General features: G+C 56.0%; 1 protein-coding gene across 10 annotated transcripts in view; it reads right to left on the bottom strand.

Annotated features, from left to right (window-relative positions):
• Positions 1 to 22,829, bottom strand: part of ARAP1 (ArfGAP with RhoGAP domain, ankyrin repeat and PH domain 1) — a 227,884-nt gene that overhangs the window by 41,023 nt on the left and 164,032 nt on the right. For all 10 annotated transcript variants that reach the window (XM_075125781.1, XM_048838572.2, XM_048838582.2 and 7 more), the window contains 9 exons: positions 22,303 to 22,423; positions 20,797 to 21,002; positions 15,538 to 15,644; positions 15,222 to 15,421; positions 14,207 to 14,292; positions 10,551 to 10,733; positions 6,860 to 7,034; positions 970 to 1,104; positions 185 to 320 (listed from right to left, as the gene is read on the bottom strand). In XM_075125781.1, the coding sequence (XP_074981882.1) occupies positions 185 to 320; positions 970 to 1,104; positions 6,860 to 7,034; positions 10,551 to 10,733; positions 14,207 to 14,292; positions 15,222 to 15,421; positions 15,538 to 15,644; positions 20,797 to 21,002; positions 22,303 to 22,423 (1,349 nt within the window). The remainder of the gene's footprint in view (positions 1 to 184; positions 321 to 969; positions 1,105 to 6,859; positions 7,035 to 10,550; positions 10,734 to 14,206; positions 14,293 to 15,221; positions 15,422 to 15,537; positions 15,645 to 20,796; positions 21,003 to 22,302; positions 22,424 to 22,829) is intronic.

Raw genomic sequence — 22,829 nt, 5'->3', positions numbered from 1 at the left:
ACACAGGTCTAGAAATGGCTCTATGGTGCCTATGGGCCCTCCCGACGTCATTGGCAGTCACTGGCCTCGGTACCCGTTGCTGCTCCAGCTGTTGCCAGAGGGGGTTAACCACCTTCCCATTCCCTGTAGAGTGCCTCTGCGGGCTAGGGTCCCCTGGGGCCGTGCGGGGTGGGCAGGCCCTTACCCGTGGGCGTCAGGTGGGTTGTTCACCAGGCACACGATCTCCTCCATCTTGATCTCGCCGTTAGGCACGGCGTTGCGGTCATTCTCGTAGTAGCTGAAGATGCTGTCGTTGAGGGTGCACCAGCGGCGGCTGAATTCTAGGGGGGAGAGGAGTTAAAGGGGGCGCGGCGTTTACTGTGGCTCATGGACCCCAGACAAAACCCGCTCAGTTTCCAAGCAAAAAAAATGGTTTGTCCACTGGCCAGGCTTGCAAATTCCCCCGGGGATCCGAAAGCCAGGGTGGGCTCTTGCCTTCCCACATCTCTGCACGGCCAGCAAAGGGTCTGTCAGCCAAATTCTGCCCTCTGGGCCATCCCTGGTCCCTGCACTGGGTTTGCACATTGGAGCTCACAAACAACTGTGTTAATGACGTGCAGGCAGGACTCCAGCTCCTGCTCCCAAGCTGGGCTGGCTCCGCAGGGTTAACAGGAGTCAAGAGCAGCCACAGCTTACGCTAGGCATCTACAGAGACATCTGACACCCTACACGGCCTGGGTCGCACCCAGTGCCAAAGACACCCTGGGTGTGTCTGTCTCTGTGTCTTGGCGTTTTCTACTCTCTGCACCACAGGGCTGGGTCTTTGTTCTGTAAGAGACACTTACCTTGACCCTAGACTCAAACGGGCCACAGAGCCAGCTGCTGTAGCCTGGCAGAACAGCAACGGGGCCTGTGCTGTGCCATGCCACACAATGCTGCCACAACCCTGCCCGCCTCCTCTCCCTGGCAGGTAACCACAGAAGCACCTACCTTCCCGGGATTTCCGTTCATGCACCAGCTTGGCCATGGAGGGCGTCTTGAAGAGGAAGCCGTTGTGAGTGACGGACGGCAGGATCACCGAGTAGTGCTTCTCCTCACTGCTCCCCGCTTCCACCCGCGGGATCTCTGCAGTCACAAACGGCGTGAAAGGCCCATTGGGTGCGAGCTGCACCCAGCGGACGAGGGATTTGAACTCTCGCTGTCTGGGAGCCAAGCGTCACTCTGGCATTGGCAGCCCAGGGCAAACAGCAACCCCAAGGCGGTCAGGGAAACCTATTGGCTTCCTATGGTAACAGCCGTTTAGCCACAGGCTAGAAGCTGCTTTCCGCTGCTGGTCGCTTTTCTATAGTACCCACTGGGTGGCCCCAGAGACCGAAACCCACTCCACTCTCAGAGCAGGCCCGGTGCTAGCTGCCATGGTGCCGACGCTGCCTGCAGGACTCGATCTGGCTCAGGGTGAGAGCGGGGTTCGGCCTCCAGGGCTCAGTTAAGCCTTGACCTCTCCGCTGAGACCACAAACAGCTGTTACATGCACACTCGGAGCTGGCTGAAACCAACAGCGCAGGCTGCCCGACAGCCAGCAGATTGTCAGCTTTCAGACCCTACAGCCCTGGGGGCGTGGGGGACAGAGCTCAGGCACCATACCCCAGCCCCTGCCCTCTGAGCAAGACGTGTTAACCCCTCATCTGCCAACGAACAGACCTCAGTCACACCCAACAGCATCCTCTGCCTAGGCTGCCCCAAGCCCCCTCTTATGCCCCCATAAGCCAGCGCCCCAGAAAGCAGAAGCAGGGCTGCAGGAGCGACGGGTTATACCAGCAGGGCAGCCGGAGGGGAGCTCTGGGCTGCAGCCCTAGCTTTGCGATGTCTAGCTAGCTGTGGGGGAGACACCCTCCTGCCTCCCACGGGGGCTGACCGGAAGCGCGGACACGACGTGCTGGACAGGGTAAAGGGGGTAGGAGACCAGGTGCTCTGTGGGGAGCAGCGTCTGCATGTTATACCAAGTTTCCGACTGTCCTGCATGCTGCAGCTGGTGCTCTTAGCACCGGCCGACACAGGCCTCTCCTGGGAGCTCTGGGCTTGGTGTCCCTGTGCGCCTCGCTGCACCCTCCGGCTGCCCGCTCAGCACCCCAGCCCCTCCTGCCAGTAGCGTAGCTAGGGGGGGAGCGGGGCAGCGGCCGCTCCCCCACCGAGCGGAAGTGAAGCCTTTTGAATTACCTTGGCGCCTTTTACATGTTTACTCCCCCGGCGGCGCTCCGGGTCTTCCGCAGCACTTCGGCGTCGGGCCCGTCACTCGCTCCGGTCTTCGGCGGCATTGCGGGGGCGGGGGGAGGGGGTGTCCTTCAGTGCCGAAGACAGGAGCAAGTGAAGGGCCCGACGCCAAAGTGCTGCCGAAGACCCGAAGTGCTGCCAGGTGAGTACCAGGAGATGGGTCCTTTTTAAATCTCCGCATCCCGCGGCCCGAGCTGAGCTGCCCTCCGGCAGAGCATTGCCCCGCCGCCTGCCTGCTGCACTGACCGCCTAGCCCAGCTGCATCTATTCCGGGTCCTGCTCTTTAAACCCGTACGTGGAGCAACGCCTAGGTCTGGGGGAAACCAGCTCTCACCCAGGTGGGCAGGGAGGTTAAATGGGCGGGTGGAGGCTGACCGAGGCCAGGCACAGACTTGCTGTGGCTGGAGGCCGTGGCGTTGTTCCCACTGACGGTCGCGCCTAGCCCGACTCTTGCTCCTTTCAGGGCGCGTAGCGAGGCTGATCGCTTCCCACCAGCCTGGCGCTAAGCAGCAGGGCTGTGGGGGGCCCGGGCCGAAGCCCTCAGCACTCGAACTGCTCGATTGAATGTCGGGAACGGTTCATGTCCAGGTACAAGGGGGCAGTAAGTTAACAGCCCCCGGCAGCACCACTGCAGGGGTACATCTCCTACGCCGCTGCTTGGGCCCAGAGAAGAGATCCTGGCATAGAGGTCCCCACCTTTGCTGCGTGAGCCCTGGAGGCAGGCCTGGTGGGCTGGTTGTGGGGCTGGGCTGCTGCCAGCGTGGCAGGGCACATATAGGGCAGTCGCAGGGCAGGCGGATTGTGTGAGGATTGCAGCAGGGAATCGGAAATGGCCCATCGCCGGGCTGTCATAGAGCCCCACAACAATAGCCCTGGGACTGGCCGGGGAGACGCTGTTGTCACAGTCCCTTGTCATTGCTCTGTCAAATGGAAGAAGCCGGCGCAATCAGCCAGAGCTCGTCTCCCCGAGCTGACAGCTCTGTTGTGCTACTTCGTTACCAGCATGTCAGAGGAAGGGATTCCTGAGCTTACCAAACCGGACACAGAGAGGCCTGGTTTATCTAACATAAACCAACGGCCAGGCCAAAAACCACCTCCTCCCACCCTGGGACTCCAGCCTGGGGACATGGCACGAGTGCTGAATTCACTGCTAACCTTCAAGGGCGGGGAAAAAGAGATTCTCCTAGTCAGGGGGATGGTCTTGGGGCTCAGGGGAGCTGGGCTCTATTCCCGGCTCTGACACAGACACCTTGCGTTAGTCACGTCACCACTCCGTGCCTCAGTTTCCCCATCTGTAAAAGAGAGACGATATTTTCTTCTTTCCTCATTGAGACGCAATTCAAGCTGGAATCACCCACGTCAGTGGAGCATGCTGAGCTCCTCCCAGGCAAGGTGCTCAAGAATCAGGGCAAAAGATCGTTCTCTCTAACAAGTATTTCTTCAGTGCCGACGGAGGGCTCAAGGCTTTACAAACCACAGCAGAAGATGAGGTTCCGACCCTGAAGGGCAGGGACAAAATCCTGCTGGTGGCCAAAGGACGGGCCTGCTTTAAAAGCTGCTCTCGGTTCTATTCCCAGCACTGCCATGGACGCTTCATGGCTCTGGGGCTCAGTTTTCCCTTCTGTGGCAATACTCATGCCCCTTGGTGCAGTGCTCAGAGATCTGTGGTGGAAAGGTGCTGTGCCGTACGCAGTACAAACACGGGGGTTACTGCTGTTCCACGGGGAGCAAGGGGCTGGATAGCGTGGTGTAGAAGCGAGGTCCCTGCCCAGGAGAATTTAGAGCACAGATGTTTATCTGGATCCTTTGACTCTGCCAGCTGGCAATCTGGGCACAGCCGCTTTCGCGAGAGCTCTCTGCTTCTCTCTCTTTCTGGTCTGGCTGAAAAGACCCAGAGGACAGCCCCTCCTTTGGTATTTCAGCCCTTATGTTTCTGGCCTCACTGGGAACCCAGCAGTACAAATGATTGACGGGGGAGACATCAGCGTTTGGGCTCTTGCTCTGTGTGAGTTTTGAGCCTGGACTGCACATTCTCCAGTCTGATTTGCCCATCCCTCATAGACAGGGCCCTTATGGCCTTGCCAGAAAGGTACTCTGCATAACAGACTCAGCGCACTGGACTGCAGGAAAACAGCAGGGAGCAAGCCCGGGATGGTCCCAGGAGAGGAACTATTTGACCTAAGAGCTCTCAGATTTCTCTGATTCATCGTGCACAGGCTGGAGAGGGCTCACACCAGCTGGATTTACTTTTGTGCTGAACTTTCTAAACTTGTTGGGCCAGATTTCTCCCTCTTCCCACTCCCCACCCCTATAAATCCAACAACTTCAACAGGTTTATAGGTCACCCAGACATTACAGTCATGAGCGAGCTGTCTATAGATTAGACTAGAGATCAATAGCAGAGATTGACTGGCCTGTTGTTCAGTGTTTCACACTGTGCTCCCAGCCATTGTATCCCTGACGATGGACATTTCCTCTCCTTCTTCCCCTGTGCAAAGTCCGGGTCCCCACCCGAGTCGATGGGAGTTTTCCAGGGATATAACAGAACCAGGAGTAAGCCTTTAGAATTAGATGCCCTTTTACTGACTTGAGAATTTTGTCCTATGGAACCAGAGCAGCAGGTGAGCCGGAAGCCAACCAAAACCTGGGCTTGTTTGCAGATGGGCGGTTCTGCCATAGCACTAAGCGTTCCTGGCTCTAACACCGAGCGTGGCAGGGCCGTGGCCAGTGGGGAAATGTGCGTGGCGATGCAGGGTGGGGAGGGATTCTATTGAATGCACGGAGTGGATCTTCCGCTGGAGGCCATAATCTGCAGGGTGGGGAGGGATTCTACTGAATGCACAGAGTGGATCTTCTCCTGGAGGCCATGATCTGCTCGTACGTGGCTTGACGCGCTCACGAAGGGTCAAATGCTGCGAAGCAATGAGCCACGTGGAGCAGGAAGGCAGCTGGGAGCTCGGCTGCTCAGCGCCACAGGTCGGACCCCAGCAAAGCGCTGACGGAGAGCGGAAACCCTCAGCCGCTACACTGGCAATGTGGAGCAGCCCCGGGCAGAGCATCACTTTGGTGAATACCGGGCAGCCGATGGGTCACGCTTCCCCCAGCCATCTGCCTGAGCACCTGAAAACGCCTGGGTCTTTGCCTTAACGTGCAGTCACCTGCAGACCGACAGACCCTTTGTCGCTGGCGTGCGTCACCCTGCTGTGCTGAGGGCACGGGCATCGATGGACCAGCAGCACAGCGAGAGCACTCCCAGAACCAGCTGCGCCACACCAGCACGGCGGGTGTGTTCATGGCCGTCGGTGGGAGCCTTGCGTCGCCTTTCACAGAAGCGGATGCTGGGGACGTCCCAGCAGCAGGCTGGAGGGTGGAGCTCCACACCGGGTCTGCCGGTGACTCTGCGACTGAGAACAGGCGGAGTGCAGCCAGGCAGAATAGGAACCAGCAGCTTCTACCACCACCTAACAGGCCAGTCCCACTTCAGCGGAGTCACTGCTGCTGCTGCAGCCAAGAGCCGAATCAAGCCTGACGCCGTGTCCTCTCACACGGACGTAACGCAGGGGCCACGAAGGGGAGAGCACGTCGCTTTCCAGACCCCCGGGGGAGGGACGGCGGGCTGCGGCTCCACAGGGCTCCCTCCCATCGGCCGCTGCCCTAGATTGCTGAAGCATGCTGGGACAGCACGGAAAGATGCTCCAGGGAGATTCGAACCAGCCCATGAGAACGACGGGAGAGAAGCAGCCGCTCCTGGTGCCTTTGCAGCTGGGCTGTTTGCTGCATTTTCTCTGGGTAAAACGGGCTTTTTAAACACAGTTTTAAATGCGTGTTACAGCTGACACCAACGTACACCCATACCAGCTCCCTCCTCATTCATAGCCACTTCCTGTTCTCATTACGCCTCTGACACTTTCCTCAATGATTTCTCCAGAATGGGGGGGAAACCCTTCCTGGAAGCCTGAACTGAGCTAGTCTGACTTCAGCTACACACCAAAGATTCTGTGTTTGTGCCAAAGGTGATCCTGTGGGGCTGAAATCTGAGCCACCGTGGGGCCAGGAGGTTCAGTTTTGAGTCAGCCCAAAAGGAGGGCAGGGGAGAGTTCATAGCAGGCCCAGGGCGAGGGCAGTTCTGGGTTCACATGGGACCCACAGAACCAAAGCCCTGGCTCATGTGAATCGACACCGCCCAGTTTCAAATAGCTCTGCCAGGAACCTAGGATGATCCGAGCTAATGCTTCCAACGCGCATAGGGTCTCTTAAGCGTTCTTGCAACTTTGCTATCCACACTCTGCTCCTCCTCCGTAGCGGGGAGGGTCTCAAAGCACTTGGCTCACGTTGCAAATCAAGCCTCACTAGCGAGGTAGGTGAGCATACCCGGCCCTATTTCACCGATGAGAGAAATGGAGGCACAGAGACACGAAGTGCCTTGGTGTGTGACCTTGAACCAGTAAGCAGCGGAGCAGAGAACAGAGCCTGCGTCTGATGCTCTAACCATTAGCCCATCCCACCGTCTCTCTCAGGCAAGGCAAGTTCGGCAGCAGCATTCCCAGAACTCCATCCTGCTCACAGCCCCAGCTTGGGGGCTCTGCCCTGTCCCACCTGCTCCTCTTACCTGAGTTTTTGTTATGAAGCAGGAATTCCATCTGCAGCTTCTGTCCAGCCTGCTCGGCTAAGGCGATGGGGTTCGGGAAGTTGGGGTCCCCGGAGAAGCAGCTCACCTCCGCCCCGCAGAACACCAGGGACTGAGTTTCAGCCAGGTCGCTGGTCGTCACCGTAGCGCACAGGGCCTGCAACAGGGCAAGGAAAGCAACAGATGAGTCCAGTCGCCGCTGGAGACAGAGACACGGCAGAGCATCAGCAGAGAATGACAAAGCCCCCTCACCAGCTAAAACCCAGAGCGGGGCCGCGGGGGGGCTCCGAGCTGAGCTCAGCAAAACAGGCTGGAAACAAAATATCGACACAGGCGGAAAGTGCCACAGGCAAGGGCTGCTGATTGCTGCAGCTGAGAGCTGGCTTCCAGGCCAGCTGGGGAAGGGAAAGGGGCTTGAACTGGGGGAGAAAGTTTGGAGCAGCTTTGGTTTTAATCCCTCCTTTAAGGAGCCCTGGGTGAAGTCATACAGCGAGAGGGTGGGACGGCCTCTGTATAGGGAGAAAACAAGCAAGCCCACATGTGGAATTCCAGAGCTCCTCTCCGAGAGAGGCTTAGGGCGGGGACTGGACTTTCTAAGCAAACAAAAATACAAAGCCCAGGAGGGAAAGCGCTTGCAATCTGATACGGCCAGCCTGGTTTCTGTTGTCCTCCAGCCCAGTCACTGCTCCCACATAATCCTCACCACCAGTGTGAAGCAAAAGGGAAAAAGAAAGAGTTCAAAAGTTAATTACGCTCCGCCCACCGTCCCCTCCACTTTGCCTGGAGCGTGGAAAAAAAACAGCTTTCCTGCTTGGCGCAACGTCTGTCACCAGCAGTTACCAGTGAGGGCTTCACGGTGTCTCTTAAAGGGATGCTCAGCATAGCGCTCTGAAATTTGCTCATTTAAAATATTTCAGTTCCTTGATGGAGCCCCCGGGAAACAGCCTGCCCTGAAAGAATTCCTTTAGAACAATATCATAGGGATTGGTCTGCTATGCTGCAGTGTTTAGAAAGGTCATTTTAGGGCCCTCAGGGTAACAATGCATCCCCCTTGGGTGGCTGGTTCTTTAGAGGATAACTGCTTACTACCACTACCAGCCAAAGAAGTTATTCCTCTTGCTCAAGCAGCAGAGGTCCAGGCTACGGTGATAATGATCCTTCCAAAGCAGTGATTTTGAGCCCCAGTAGACTTCACTCACTTGGTGTGAGTGGCCAATAACAGGAATTAAGCAAGACAATTAGGCAGCACAATGTGTGAATCATATTGCCCCCTAGTGACTGATCCACTAGAGTATAACAGCCTACTACTGCTACAGGAGCTACTTCTTTAGCTCAAGCCTGCTTCGGTGCTGAAGTGCCCTGGTTCAAAACCCGCTGTTCACCCATGGGGGGGAGGGGTATTACACTTGGGCCGACCACTCTTGCCCCCTGCCCTGCAATGCTTACAAGCTCGGCCAGCTTTGTAGGAGGAGCTTGTAATGAGTTGTGGGCTCGAAAGCCATTTGGTGTTCAGGGGCTGCCGACACCTGGAATAGACCAGGGTCCCCGTGCGGTTCCTGGCTGCGCACACGCACAGTGATCATGGCAGAGATCTTCAAAGGCAAAGGTGCCTGCGAGAGGCCCAGCCCTCGAGTTGTTGTTCAGGCAAGACCAGTTCCTTTCAGGCCAAGCAAAGCCACTAGCCCTCAGTGAGGATGGGATCTAGGCCAAATGCAAGTTTCAATCTGTCCTGTTCAGACCTTTGTCCCGTGCTAAGAGAAGAATGAAACTGCCAGGTCCCTGGATGTTCTTGACATCTGGTTAACAGCCTCTCTCCCTACAGGCTGCAGCCAAGGTCAATACGCACCTGAGGCAAACACCACTAGAGCATCCCTGCAGCAGCAGTGAGATCAGCCTCGCCAGCGGACTGCGTGTGGGGCATGAACAAACAGGGTCCGGGGTGAAGGGGGCTGATGGAGCATAGGAGTGGATGGCTGGCCTGGAGGAGCTGGGATCCTCAGGCATGGTCTATCCCCAGCATTATGAGGGGAGACACTGGCCCCGTGGAAAGAAAGTAAATGCAGCATTATGCTCAGGGAGAACAGGCCTGGGTGACAAAAGAACATAAGAGCAGCCATACTGGGTCAGACCAAGGTCCATCTAGCCCAGTGTCCTGTCTTCTGACAGAGGCCAATGCCAGGTGCCCCACGGGGAACGAACAGAACAGGGAATCATCAAGTGATCCATCCCCTGTCATCCAGCCCCAGCTCCTGGCAGGCAGAGGCTAGAGACACCATCCCTGCCCAGACGATGGGCCAGGGATGACACCAGAGGACAGGCAGTACTTTATGCTTCAGCGGTCTGGGGGTGCGGGACTCTGGACCCCGATGCTCTGATTACTCGGCCCATCTCCTCCTGCAGTATCCTGCTGGATTTGCCGACCAGATTATTTTTAGCTTGTGCCTTCTCCTTTCTTTCCAGCGCCAAGAAAGAGCAAAGCTCCAGCCATCTCCCTCCCAACCGGCCACAGCCTAGGGAGGACCTGGGATGTCAGCACTAAGCGGACCCCCATCTTCAGAGGGGGGATGCAGCCAGGGACCGAATCCCCTGCAGAAAGCTAGGGGGAGAGAGAGAGACTACGAGTGCCGTACAGAGTGGGAGCCTCCGCCTGATCTGGAAGGCCCAAGCTGCCATCTCTGGTACAGGGAAAAGGAAGGGGTCACTGCAACATGAGAACTTAAGCATTCGTTTACCCCAACATGCTTTAACCAAGAGCTCAGCGGGCACTGCAGGTGCTGAGGAAAAGAACTGACAATTGTACAGACCCCGTTCGCCACAAAGCAAGCTACAAACTGTACACTGGAATCACTTCATCCAGGTCTGAAATGCAGTCACCTCTGGGGTGGCATACAGCAGCCACTGAACAGCACACAGCAACATTTCATGACACGTTAGGACCATACCTGAGACACAGCAGAGGGAATTTCAGGGAGACAGAATGTTATTTCTTAACTGGAATTTGGCCAGAACAATTGGATTAGCCTCCCAGTCGAGACCTGGGATCTTTAGGCTAAGAGCAGGCCAGGCCTCAGTTTAACATCTATTTCTTGAAAACCAACACTGAACCACGCACCAGGCAAACTACCTGAACACTGCAGAGACCGACCTGAGCCACCCCCACGTGTGCAGGGAGCCAGGCATCCTCTTTTGGGTGACCAGCCTGCAAGACCTTGGAGCTGATTTCATAGATTCATAGATTTTAGGGACAGAGGAGGTCAGCCGCGAGGATCACCACTCGGGCCATTGCCTGAGCTCCCACAGCTCCTAGTGCTGTCGACTGGAGCTGTGGGTACCTGGCCCCTCCGAAAATCAGTGTCACCATGGGTGGCCCACTTGTGAACATTTGGGCTTTGGCAGCCGGGCAAAGCTCCCAGAGTCAGCCAGGCAGAACCAGGCGTAGGAGCTCCCAGCTGACAGGCCTGAGCCCCTCACAGGAGCCTGGCAGGCCCGAGCCTGCCTCTGCGGAAGGCGAGGAGGAGAATCCAGAGGTGAAGGAGGCTCTTTAGCATGCAGGCCCTGGGCGGAGAAGGCCCCGCCTGCTCACCGTCTCCAGGCAATGGAGACCCCTTGCCAAGACAGAGGCCAGCAGACCGGCCCTTCCCTGAACATGATCTCGAGACCGCTAGGCACCCACCTTGTTGAGCTCTTCCTGGTTCCCGAAGAGCGGGTGGTAGCGGCGATACTTGCCCTCCTTGTACTTGGCTACGAGGAAGCGTCTCCGCTCCTGGCTCCTGCTCGCCGTGTGGATGGCCTCGCTGGGGGGCACGTTGGCTGCCCAGAACTGGTTCGCCACGCAGTTACCAACCTTGCAGAACAGCTGGGGATACAAAACAGTGACGGCAGAGTGAGCGGCACTGGCTGGCACCTCTGTGCGAGTACCACCATCTCCCCATTGCCCTTCCCACATCCCCCACGGATCTCCACTGGACGCGAGACAAACCATGTGGGGCTGGTGCCTAGTGCAGCTCTGGGTGTGGTCAAAGGGGGAGAACACCACCAATCTGCCTCTCATTAACACTCAGTCCAACAGCCCAAACGGGCTCACCTGCAGGGCACGTGCAAAGCCTATGTGTTCACTTAGGCTTTTCCCAAGGGGTGGGCTGAGTGGGGTAGGGGGGGCTAGTGGCCCGGTGCGAACGGAACAGAGAGACAGACAGACAGACAGACAAGCCAATTAATCCCGGGAAGTCCTACGGCCAGTGTTCTACAGGAGATCAGACTATGTGATCTCAGTGGTCCCTTCTGGCTCTGTGTTGTACCAACCTATGAATCGGGGATCTGATACCACTGTGATGGGCAGCGGGGGGTGTGGGAGAGAGAGCTAGTAATTGAATGCACCAGCACTGATGTGAGAACCCCATTTGCTGTTCACATGTGAAATCGCCCATTGCATGGTGTCCGCAGACAGACACAGAGACCAGCTAACCATCGGCTTGCTGGTTCATCTCCTCTGCCCCCTCAGCCAGACTGGGACTGTTCCCCACAGCACACGCCCTGGCTGGCCCACACACACCTCTCCTATGGACCCCAGCCTCTAAGACTATGGTCTGGCAGGGCAGCCAATCCCCCGCCCCCTTTCCTGCCGCACAATAACATCTGCGGAGCCACACGGAGGCTTGTTGGCTCCAGCTGCAGGTTACAAAAAGGACACTGACGTTTTAAAGCGATTGCTTCTCATTTTCACCTGGATCAGCCCCTGCACTTCGAGAGGCACACATTTCCTTCCTGATTTTCTTCCTCCCGCACTGGTTTGTTATTGTAGGGTCGCTCGCAAGAGCTGGGCTGCACAAAATGGTTTGTTATTAGAAGGTCGCTCGCAAGAGCTGGGCTGCACACAATGGTTTGTTGTTAGAGGGTTGCTCACGAGTTCCAGGCCACACATGCTGGTTTGTTATTGTCAGGTTGCTCTTAAGCACTGGGCTGTACCCACTGGTTTGTTATTGTAGGGTTGCTTGCAAGCACAGGGCTGCACACACTGGTTTGTTATTGTGGGGTTCCTTCCAAGAGCCGGGCTGCACCATGCTGGTTTGTTATTGTAGGGCTGCTTGCAAGCTTCAGGCTACACACCCTGGTTTGTTATTGTAGGGTCGTTCACAAGCGCAGGGCTTCACATACTGGTTTGTTATTGTAGGGTTGCTCCTGATTGCAGGCCAAGGGAACTGCTTTTACTGTTGGTGGAGAACACAGGGAAGAACAACAGTGCAGATTCCAGGAGAGAGCGCAGCATGTGTGTGTGTTTGACTGTCTGCACTGTCCTGGACACAAATTGGCTGCCTGACTCCGCAGTGAACAGAGCCCTTTGTAATTCAAAGGGGCAGTGCACAGAAAACACCATCATCACCACAGCTAAACACCTCACAAGGCGAGGGGAGAGGGAGCTGGGGAAGTACGGGGGTGGGGGTGAGATCTACGGGGGAACATCCCCATTTCTCTCAGCTGGTTTCTCTGCACGTCACATGGTGGGGGCCATTGAGGGTTAACGTAACCTTAGAGGAGAGGGGAGAGCAGAAACCTGCCACCCACTTCTAGGGAGAGCAGCTGGAAGCACTTTCAGGATGCGTTCGTGGGAAGCAGGCACAGGCAGAAGCTGACTCTGGGGCAGGGGAGAGGTGTCTGGAGGCTGGACACAGCCAGGCTCCGGGTGGACATGGGCCGAGCTGCCAGCAGCTTTGGCCACCCTGGTAGCAGATGAATCTCCCAGCGTGAAGCACTCTGCTTCCAGATCCCATTGTCCTGGAGAAGGGCGGGGAAGGCTCAGTCCCTGTCTAGCTGCTCCTTGGCGCGGGGCCCTGAGTCTGACCGGACGGCGAGGAGGAGCAGCCTGCCTGGGGCTGGAAGCGCCAGATTCCTGGTGGGAATGAATCAGAGGCAGGCCAACGACTGTCTGGTTTCGCCTCAAACAGCCAAAGAGGGGACGGTCCTTGTGGTGTGTGATGGAGGCAGAGTCGTGCTGAGGCCCGTGCAGCCAGTGACCTACCTCCCACCGAGCAGAAGCTAGGTCCAAATGTAAGAGACGGCAGCTGCGTCAGGCCAAGGTGGGATCCCCGAGTGGAGAACGCCCTGCCAGGTCACAGGTGCAGCGACTGGGAGGACGGGAGGAGACACACAACCTGCCCCTAGCACCTCTATCAGGGGCTGTCGGCGCGGGCGTGCTGGCTGACCACAGGGCGCTCTCGTAGACAGCCAGGGCCCAAGCTATGGAGGGCTTTGTAGAGCCAGGCCCTCTCTGGTGGCTAACACGGCTTCCCAAATGGGCAGCCCCCTGCGACGCGCGCAGCTGTCACCCCCTCAGGGGGCCAGGGTCACCGGGGGGGGAAGAGGGGGCGTGGATGGGGAAGCGAAATGGCCCCTGCACCGGGGCAGCCGGGGGGCGTCTTGGGAGCCGGCGCGCTCAAAATGGAGCACTGGCTCCATTCGTCTCAGGAAACGTTTACTGAGCGCACCCTGGGCTTCACTGCTTGTCCCTTGAGTGCCGGCAACGCTAGCTTGGGAACGTCCATGCAGGCTGCAGTCACACCTCTGATCCAGTGGAGACGTGGCCTGAGTCACTGGCCAGCCCCAGCCAGTGCCGAACCGGACCCTAAGAGGGGAAGGTCTGTTTCGCCCACTCGTCACCTCCTGAGCCAGCTTTGCTGCTTGAAAACATACCCTCGGTATTTCTGCAGTAACAGAACACAGCCTCCCCCGCCCTCCGGGCTCCGGTTACTCCAGATGCAGTCACCATGCCTGGATCAGCAGCTTTCCCGCCATTCTCTGTGCAGCTGTTTCTGACTCCGACAGCTCGGCCTCTCCTCCTTCGAAACAAAACCGAGCTAGGGCGCTATTAACGCCTCGTGTCCTTTTGCCCCACTCCCAAGTGACTGATTCGGCAGTGACTGATCCGCCAGCTCTGCTATCTGCAGCCAGGCACATTCAGGCTTCCGGTCCCAGACACAGGCTCACTCGCCCCCTAAAGGGAGGCATCGGGGCGGGTTTGTTTCCAGATCCATGGGAGTAGTGGGGCATGTCTCCAGAGGGTGGATGCTATGGAAGCAAAGCTGGGGGTTCTACGTCACAGCAGCGTCCGTCAGGGAGCACAGATACCACGGGGAACGGGAACTCAGAATCAGCCCGCATGGGTTCGACTGGCAGTTTCGAACTTCCTAGAAACAGGCACCCAGCCATTCTGGCTCTGTACGGTTTGCCACAGGCCCCGCAAGTGTCTGAGTATCAAATAAGGGCACGATTTCACAGACAGCTACAAAAAAGCCCCCTTTCCACCTGCTAGCCCATGGGAATCTGCACCGATACCTCGATTAGCTCCTCTGTCCACACCTTTCTGTCCATCTTCAGGCTCCGCACTTTGGTGATGCTCGGCCCCAGCCCCCGATGTTCTCCTGTGGGTCAAACAAACAAAAACGAAGGTCTCATTAGGGACAGCGGCACGGCCTCGTGCTCTGAGCATGAGTCTGAGAGCCAGGAACTCCAGCTGCCCGGCCGTGGCCCGGAGTTGGTGCCCGGGATTAGTGCCATAGCCGCTCTGCCTCAGTTTCTCCATCTGCAGAAGGGGATAACGGTATCAGGCGAGGTTATCCTGCTAAGTTCTGGGTAAGCATCCCCCCTCCTTCATGCCTCCACTTCACCCCAGAGGGTGCCTCTCTAGACAGGAGGGCACTTCCGTCTCCCTGAGCTTTTCCAACCAGTCGCAGTTTTCTGATGCAGACAGCCGCCAAAGAATCACAGCTAGCAGAGATCTGCATTGCTGGGTCATCTCCAGTCCGTCGCCTTGGCCACTGGGAACTGGACGAACACCATCCACTCAGGGACTGTCTACACTACAGGGCCCTTGCTGGTAAAGCTTTGTCAGCAGAGCCCCCTAGTGGAGAGGCAGCGCATGCAGGCAAAAGGAGTTTTGCTGGCATGGCTCCGCCAGCTCCCTGAGGGCCACTCGCGAAGCCAACACGAGCACTCGACTGCCAGCAGAGCTGCCTCTCCACCGGGAGAGCTGCCGGCACAGCTGAGTTAGGAAGAAACTCCCCCAGGAGCAGGCAATTCCACAAGCGTCCACTAGTGAGGGTTCCTGAGCCTGCCTCCGAAATGGCAGAGACAGGCACTGGTCTGACCTAGCCGGGCAATTCCTAAGGAGGGCGAGAAGGGTCGGCCCAGTCCGGGGTGATGGAGGAAGAAACTCCTGGGAGAGGCAGAGCCCAGTCCCATTGCTGAAGCCAGGGGTGCACCGTGCTCTAAGCTCGCTGACCCAGCGTGGAGCTGGGCCTCTCTCCATCACCAGGCCCCACGGCTCGTGCCACCCGGGCTCAGCCCGTACCTGCGCATCTCTTGCAGATGACGACACAAAGGTTGACGGAGGCCCAGTCGGGTTGGGGCGACCCGCAGTCGGCGCAGAACCGGTTTGCCTCCACCGACCAGATCTTCTCCGCTACCTCCGAGTTGGAGAGGGCCTCGGCGATGGACTGCTGCATGGCCTCCACCCACTCGTCCTTCTCCTGGTCCGAGTCTGCCGAGAAGCTGAAAGACACCAGAGAGCCGTGTGGGGGAACGGGGTGGCTGGGGGGAGACACGCGCTGTACGGCAGGGGAGGGACCAACACCCGTGAGGCACAGCACCTAGACCCCCCTCCTCACCTGAAAATCCTGTAAGGCGTCGTCAGATCAAATCCTCTTCTGTCCACGTCCTTCACGTTCCCCACATTCATCTCAATGTAGGTGATTCCGATCCCCTGTCGATAATCCTGATGGGGCAAGAACAGCCAGGAAGGGGTTAAAGACCAACAGTACGGGACTCACAGGGTCGTACCAGAGGCACCTCCGGCTGTTCTGCGTGTGGGAGTGAAGCAGACAGGTGAGATGGGGGCAGTGCTCCAAGTCCAGCCCTGGGCACCCAGCCCGCAGATGCCACTACCAGCCCTACTGCACCCAGTGCTGGCAGTCCCATGGTCGCTGTTGGGGCCCTTGAGCCCCGGAGGCATGTCGTGGTAACTGGGCCCGCACGGATAGCCTAACCGGGAGCTCAACTGTGGCAAAGCGCATGAAAGTTTCTGAAGGGTCACAGTACAAATGGCGATGAGATCAGGTGCGAAAGGGAGACAGATGGACCCAATGAGTCCACACAAGGCCTCTGGATAGAACTCAAGCACTGGGTTAAGATCACACCTGGCAAACAAGAATGGCGTGGGACCGGAAATCAATGGATCAAACAAGAATGGCGTGGGACCGGAAATCAATGGATCAAACAAGAGCGGCGTGGGACCGGAAATCAACGGACCAAACAAGAACGGCGTGGGACCGGAAATCGATGGATCAAACAAGAATGGCGTGGGACCAGAAATCAATGGATCAAACAAGAACGGCGTGGGACCGGAAATCGATGGATCAAACAAGAGCGGCATGGGACCGGAAATCAATGGATCAAACAAGAACGGCGTGGGACCGGAAATCGATGGATCAAACAAGAGCGGCATGGGACCGGAAATCGATGGATCAAACAAGAGCGGCATGGGACCGGAAATCAACGGACCAAACAAGAGCGGCGTGGGACCGGAAATCGATGGATCAAACAAGAATGGCGTGGGACCGGAAATCAATGGATCAAACAAGAACGGCGTGGGACCGGAAATCGATGGATCAAACAAGAGCGGCGTGGGACCGGAAATCAACGGACCAAACTTGGTGTGTGGGAAACAAGGCCGAATCGGTGGACAGTATAATCCGGGGATGCGCCGTTCCGCCCATCACTCCCTTCTGGGGTTCTGAAAAGGAAAAGCGGTCTGGGGGCAAATTAGCAGCTGTCTGCCAAAGGCCACTGGAGTTAGTTTTACCATCATGGCTGCCACTCCCGCTGTCTCCTGGGACCCCAGGATCCATCACAACACCATTGGGCCGCCTTTGTTGTTCTGATCCCAAGAGATGTCCTGACCACACTGGGCCGAGAGAGGGACCAGCTGACATCACTATGTCCGCTGGCTCTGGCTGAATAGCAAACACCTCCTGGGATGTGAGACTTTGTAAAACACTCTCCATCCCTGCCCCCTGTGCGTCCTTTTCCTTCCGCCCCTTATTTCTTCTCTTTCCTATCCCTCTCCTTTTTAATGCTGTCTGATCAGAGCTGGGCTTAGCCAGCCAAGACTGTATTTTGCAACACAGCTGCAAGCCTGTGACCAGAATGAGGCAGATAAAAGCAATGCTGAACACAGCCCAACACTGGTACAAGTTTGCCAGGTGGGTGATAAGACCAAGACCATGTGCTGGGCCTGTGTCCTTCCAGCACTGAGGTTGCAAATGAGTCACCCCCTGAGACAGAAGCTGCATTTTCTCTCTTTGCTGCTCTTTTCCTCTCCCCTTTTGTGTGCACGTTTCTCTTATGTAGCCTTAGGAAACAGGACTGGACTTTAGCACCAGCAGTTCCAGCCCATCTCAGCTGACTTTGTCTCTTTCCCCCCACAAGGACCATCTCAAAAGGAGGTTTTCCTTATAGAAACTTTTTGCAGCTCAAGGGCCAGGGAACAATGCTGTGGTTAAAAGACAAGCTCGTTCATATTTTGCATTTCAAATGCTTTAACTGTTTGTTCTTCTCTTCTGTATCTTGAATTAAAGGATATAAAGGATTTTTAATGGTATCTGCCATAGAACTAAAGTCCTTGAGAGATGTCCAATCTCTGGCTTCCAGAGTATGCACATCAGGTCTCAACTTTGCTGAGTCGGACCTATGGGCTGCATGGAGGTTTCCCATATACCGAAAGCGGTGCTCTACGGCCAGCTGAGCATGGGAACCTGCCCTAAGGATTGACCCATCCTCAGATATAAAGACACCTTGAAGGCCAACCTCAAGCATGCAAGATGAATACGAGTGAACAGTTGCAAGAAAGCAAACATCATGCTGGGATGTATTAGCAGGAGTGTTGTAAGCAAGACACGAGAAGCAATTCTTCCTCTGATTAGGCCTCAACTGGAGAATTGTGTCCAGTTCTGGGCACCACATTCAGGAAAGATGTGGACAAACTGGAGAAAGTTCAGAGGAGAGCAATAAAAATGATGAAAGGTCTAGAAAACATGATTGAAAAAACTGGGTTTGTTTACTGTGGAGAAGAGAAGACTGAGAGGGGACATGATAACAGTTTTCAGATACATAAAAGGTTGTTACAAGGAGGAGAGAGAAAGTTTTCTCCTTAACCTCTGAGGATAGGACAAGAAGCAATGGGCTTAAATTGCAGCAAGGGAGGTTTAGGTTGGACGTTAGGAAAAACTTCCTAACTGTCACGGTGGTTAAGCACTGGAATAAATTGCCTAGGGAGGTTGTGGAATCTCCATCACTGGAGATTTTTAAGAGCAGGTTGGACAAACACCTGTCAGGGATGGTCTAGATAATACTTAGCCCTGCCTCAGTGGAGGGGACTGGCCTAGACGACCTCTTGAGGTCCCTTCCAGTCCTATGACTCTAAGACAGACGTTAAAACCTGGGAACTCGGTGCACTGGACAGACCCAGAAGGCAAGGTCTGTGCCATGAAGCTGTGTCCCCTTTTCAGGAGCGGCATGCGAGGTCTTTGTAAGAGAAGAGACAGTGCCAGGGCTTAAAGAGACCACAGTCTGCAGAGTTCCTTCAAGACATGTTGGAGACAAGTCTCCTCTCCTGGTGAGACAGAGCGGAGGGAAGCAGGGCTAGAGCACACCAGGGGGCACCGCAAATGGCCACTTCGCACTCCCACCTCCAGCGCAATTCACACCCAGGTCCTGCGCCCCTCTGTTACCTGGCAGCTCTGTGTTCTTGGGGAACCAAGGTGCAGTACCCAGCCTGACTCATGAAAGACCTTCCTGCCCCCCAGCCTCTGCTTGAACCAAATCCGCATCAGAAGACAGACTTACAAAAAGCAATGAAAAGGCCGTGGGAGACCCACCTAAACCCCTGGGATAAGGAGGACAGGATTAAGGAAACTCTCCTAGCCTCATTTGCATCAAAGATGGGACAGGGAGGCATCTCCATTAACCTACAGAATGGAGAACAGAGATTCCAAGGCAAGAACCGCACAGAATTCTGGGACCAGAAAAGCTGGGAAGCACTGCATGATGGGGGATCTCTGCTCCAGATGTTAATGAACCCACGCCTGCACACACCCAGCTCAGTACTTATCAGACCAATTCTAGGAATAAATCCTTTATCGGTATTCAAAATAGTGAAGCTCCCTAATTGCATTGTGAGCTCCCTCCAAGGAACACTGCCCATAGCCAGGAATGATCAGCTCCCATGTCTAGCCTGAACAAAACAACTTTGGTATATTCCCTTGTTTACCCATAAACAAATCTAGTGTTCTCCCTTGAACCACTGTTATTTCCCTACAAAACCCCCTACCCATGCTCAAGTAAGTGTTCTGATGCCTGGATCCAAAATCTGTAGCATTTCCATTGGGACTTCATCTTCTCCTGACTGATCGTGCTGGGGGCTCTGCCTGTCTCCAGCACTCCGGACCCTCAGCTACCATCACCACCTGGGGACCTCAATCGATTCAAACTTTATGGAGTGGTGAGAACCCAACTCTCTCTCTCTCTCTAGGTGTAGCCTTCTGACCCTGACTGGTGTCATCAGATATAGTTTTCTAAACCTGACTTTTATAATCAAATATAAGTTAGATTTAATATTATAACGGCTTTTTTGTTTGCTCCCCTATGGTTATTACCAGCAATAAACAACTTTCATAGTTAAGCTGGTTGCTTCTCTCTCTCTCTCCCTCCCCCGCCCCGCTGTGGGTGTTTTTTGGTTTCCTCATTCACTCTGCAGCAACGCTCCTCGTAGCCTAAGCTAAAAGATCCCTGCAGCGCCCAAAAATCCTATGGGGTTTGCTCATCCAGTGGGTCACTACCAGAACAATTGTAACACGGAAGTGGGGATAGGGACGTGCTGAACCTGGGGCATATGGGGGTGGCAGCTTGGAAGTGCTCCTTGACCCAGCAGGCTGAGTCCAGGGACATATAAGGGGTCAGCTTGGGAGAGCTGATGAACCCGGTCCTCTCAGACTTGGGTGGGTGTGTGTGAGTGTGAGTGTGAGAGAGATATAGAGATAGATATATTCTGGGGCTGGAAGAACCCAGCCCTGGGGAACCTAGGTCCTGCAGGAGAGCTCCACTGGGAGGGACTTGCAGCAGGGAGAAGTAGAGCTCCGTATGAGGACACGAGTGACATAAGCAGTACCCTGATACAATTACAGAACACCCCCCCACCAGAAGAGTAACCCTAATAAATGAGCGTACCCCAAAGTAACCAGCACAGCTGGTAACACCTCTCTGCCCTGTGGGACTAAAGTCCTGATCTGATCCCCACTTCCCAACACCTCCTTGGAGGACGGCTGGGACTACGGGGGTCAAAGGGCTGGACCGGAGAGCCGGGTTCATTTCCTGCTCTGCCCTGACTCCCTGCGGGACCTCGGGCACATCCCTTCATCCACCCAGTGCCTCCACTGCCCATGTGTAAAATGAGCCGTCCGACCCCCAAGCTTTGCCTGCCTTGTCCAGTTCGAGCGTGTAGCGTTCGAGCCTGTGAATGTGCAGCTCCCGGCACAATGGGGACACAGTGTCAGGCGCTAGCTGCTACCGCTCCTATGGCTCATAATAACCTTGCTCACAAACTCTCTTGGCAGCCCCAGGGAAAGACCAAGGGGAAGGACCCAGAGGGAGCGGACGCAGGGGAGGAGGGCGGGAGCAGGCAAGGAGCGAAGTGGGGATGGCATGAAGGAAGAGGGGGGGAGAGGGAGAGGGAGGAGAAAGAAGGGCGTGAGAAGCTTTTCAAGCTGGGCTGTGACCCCAGCCCCCCGTACCTTGGCAGGGGTCTGAGCTGTTGTATTTCAATAGGGCCCTTTCCCCACCCCTGGAAGGGGACAGCCTCCACGGATACAGACCTCGGCGTTCTTGTACAGGAAAACCTTATCTCCAGCCACCACCACGTACAGCTTGTTCTTAAAGCCCCGCAGCTCCAGCAGCCCGCACTTGTCCACCAAGTCCAAGGTGCCAGTGGCCAGCTGGAACAGGGATATCCTGTTCAAGCCCTTGAACTTCCGCTCGTCCACCATCTGCTGGAGGGTCCTCATCCACTCGTTACGATCCGCTGCAGGACAGACAGGGCTCGGGGTCAGCTGGGAGCCAGGCCTGCCATCAGGCCCGAGGATGGGCTCCAAAGCTGGTGCGTAGGTTATGGCAGGCCCCCTCCCACTCACTGTGGACACATGTGGGAGCACCGGGGGGCAAGAGCATGGATTTCCAGCTTGGCCCTTTGCTCTGCAGAGCAGCAAGGGCTGGCCGCGTAGAGAGGCAGCGTCCTCGATCCACCGGGCAGGGAGTGCACCTCCAGCGCCCCCTGCTGCTCAGGGACAGAAGCCTTATTAATGGGCTTCAGTGCTCAGCAGGCAGTTGCCCCCCGGCTCTTCTGAGGAGCCAGGGGGAAGGAAAGAGCAGGAAATTCGGTCACTGCCCCCGAAGCTCTTAGCTGCTTTGGATATTGGTCTGGACCACGAGTGACTTGCTGGAAGAAGACGGAGCCAAAGCTCAGCTAAAAAAGGGCGAAGGGGTGGGGAGGGCATGGTGTCATCCTCGGAGTCTGATCATCAGGAGGGAGAGGGATTACTGAGGGGAAGAGCGGAGGGGTCAGTGGGCAATAACCAGGAGCAATGGGACCGGAGTGAGTAAAGGGAAATGACAGCTGACTCCTGGGAACTCTCTCCTGCCAGGCGGGAGAAACAGGAGCAGCTGCTTCCCTAGAATCATAGAATATAAGGGTTGGAAGGGACCCCAGAAGGTCATCTAGTCCAAACCCCTGCTCGAAGCAGGACCAATTCCCAGTTAAATCATCCCAGCCAGGGCTTTGTCAAGCCTGACCTTAAAAACCTCTAAGGAAGGAGATTCTACCACCTCCCTAGGTAACGCATTCCAGTGTTTCACCACCCTCATAGTGAAAAAGTTTTTCCTAATATCCAATCTAAACCTCCCCCACTGCAGCTTGAGACCATTACTCCTCGTTCTGTCATCTGCTACCATTGAGAACAGTCTAGAGCCATCCTCTTTGGAACCCCCTTTCAGGTAGTTGAAAGCAGCTATCAAATCCCCCCTCATTCTTCTCTTCTGCAGGCTAAACAATCCCAGCTCCCTCAGCCTCTCCTCATAACTCATGTGTTCCAGACCCCTAATCATTTTCGTTGCCCTTCGCTGGACTCTCTCCAATTTATCCACATCCTTCTTGAAGTGTGGGGCCCAAAACTGGACACAGTACTCCAGATGAGGCCTCACCAATGTCGAATGTCACCCTATTCACCAATGTCACCCTATTCTCTGCTTCCTTCTCCCCACCCTACATGTGCCAGCCCTGGAGAAACCCACGCCAGGAGCAACACTGCGGGGCTCCCCACACTCACCATCGCTCTCAGCCCGGAAGGCGAAGGTCCTGTTGTTAGTGATCACCTCGAATTTCTGGTCCCCGATGCTGGCCACGCGGGCTATTGAGGTCACCGGAATGAAGCGCTTGGAGTACGTGTCCTGCAGCAGAGAATCACACGGGTCACAACCACACCCCCAGAGACGCAGCGGGAGGGTAACAGACCCAAGGAAACACCTATGTGCTAGCACAACCTGAGACTGAGAGCCCCATCACTGTCAGGACATGCCAACATCAGCCCTACCCATAGCCAGGAGAGACCCCACAGCACCGTTACTCGAGCGGAGGGGTCAGCCCCATGCCTGGATCCAAAATCTGTAGCATTTCCATTGGGACTTCATCTTCTCCTGACTGATTGTGCTGGGGGCTCTGCCTGTCTCCAGCACTCCGGACCCTCAGCTACCATCACCACCTGGGGACCTCAATCGATTCAAACTTTACGGAGTGGTGAGAACCCAGCTCTCTCTCTCTCTCTAGGTGTAGCCTTCTGACCCTGACTGGTGTCAT

The sequence above is a fragment of the Caretta caretta genome, chromosome 1 (genome assembly GCF_965140235.1).
Source record: "Caretta caretta isolate rCarCar2 chromosome 1, rCarCar1.hap1, whole genome shotgun sequence".
NCBI lineage: Eukaryota > Metazoa > Chordata > Testudines > Cheloniidae > Caretta > Caretta caretta.
The sequence above is the reverse complement of the archived record's forward strand: the minus strand, read 5'-3'. Positions and strand labels throughout refer to the sequence as shown.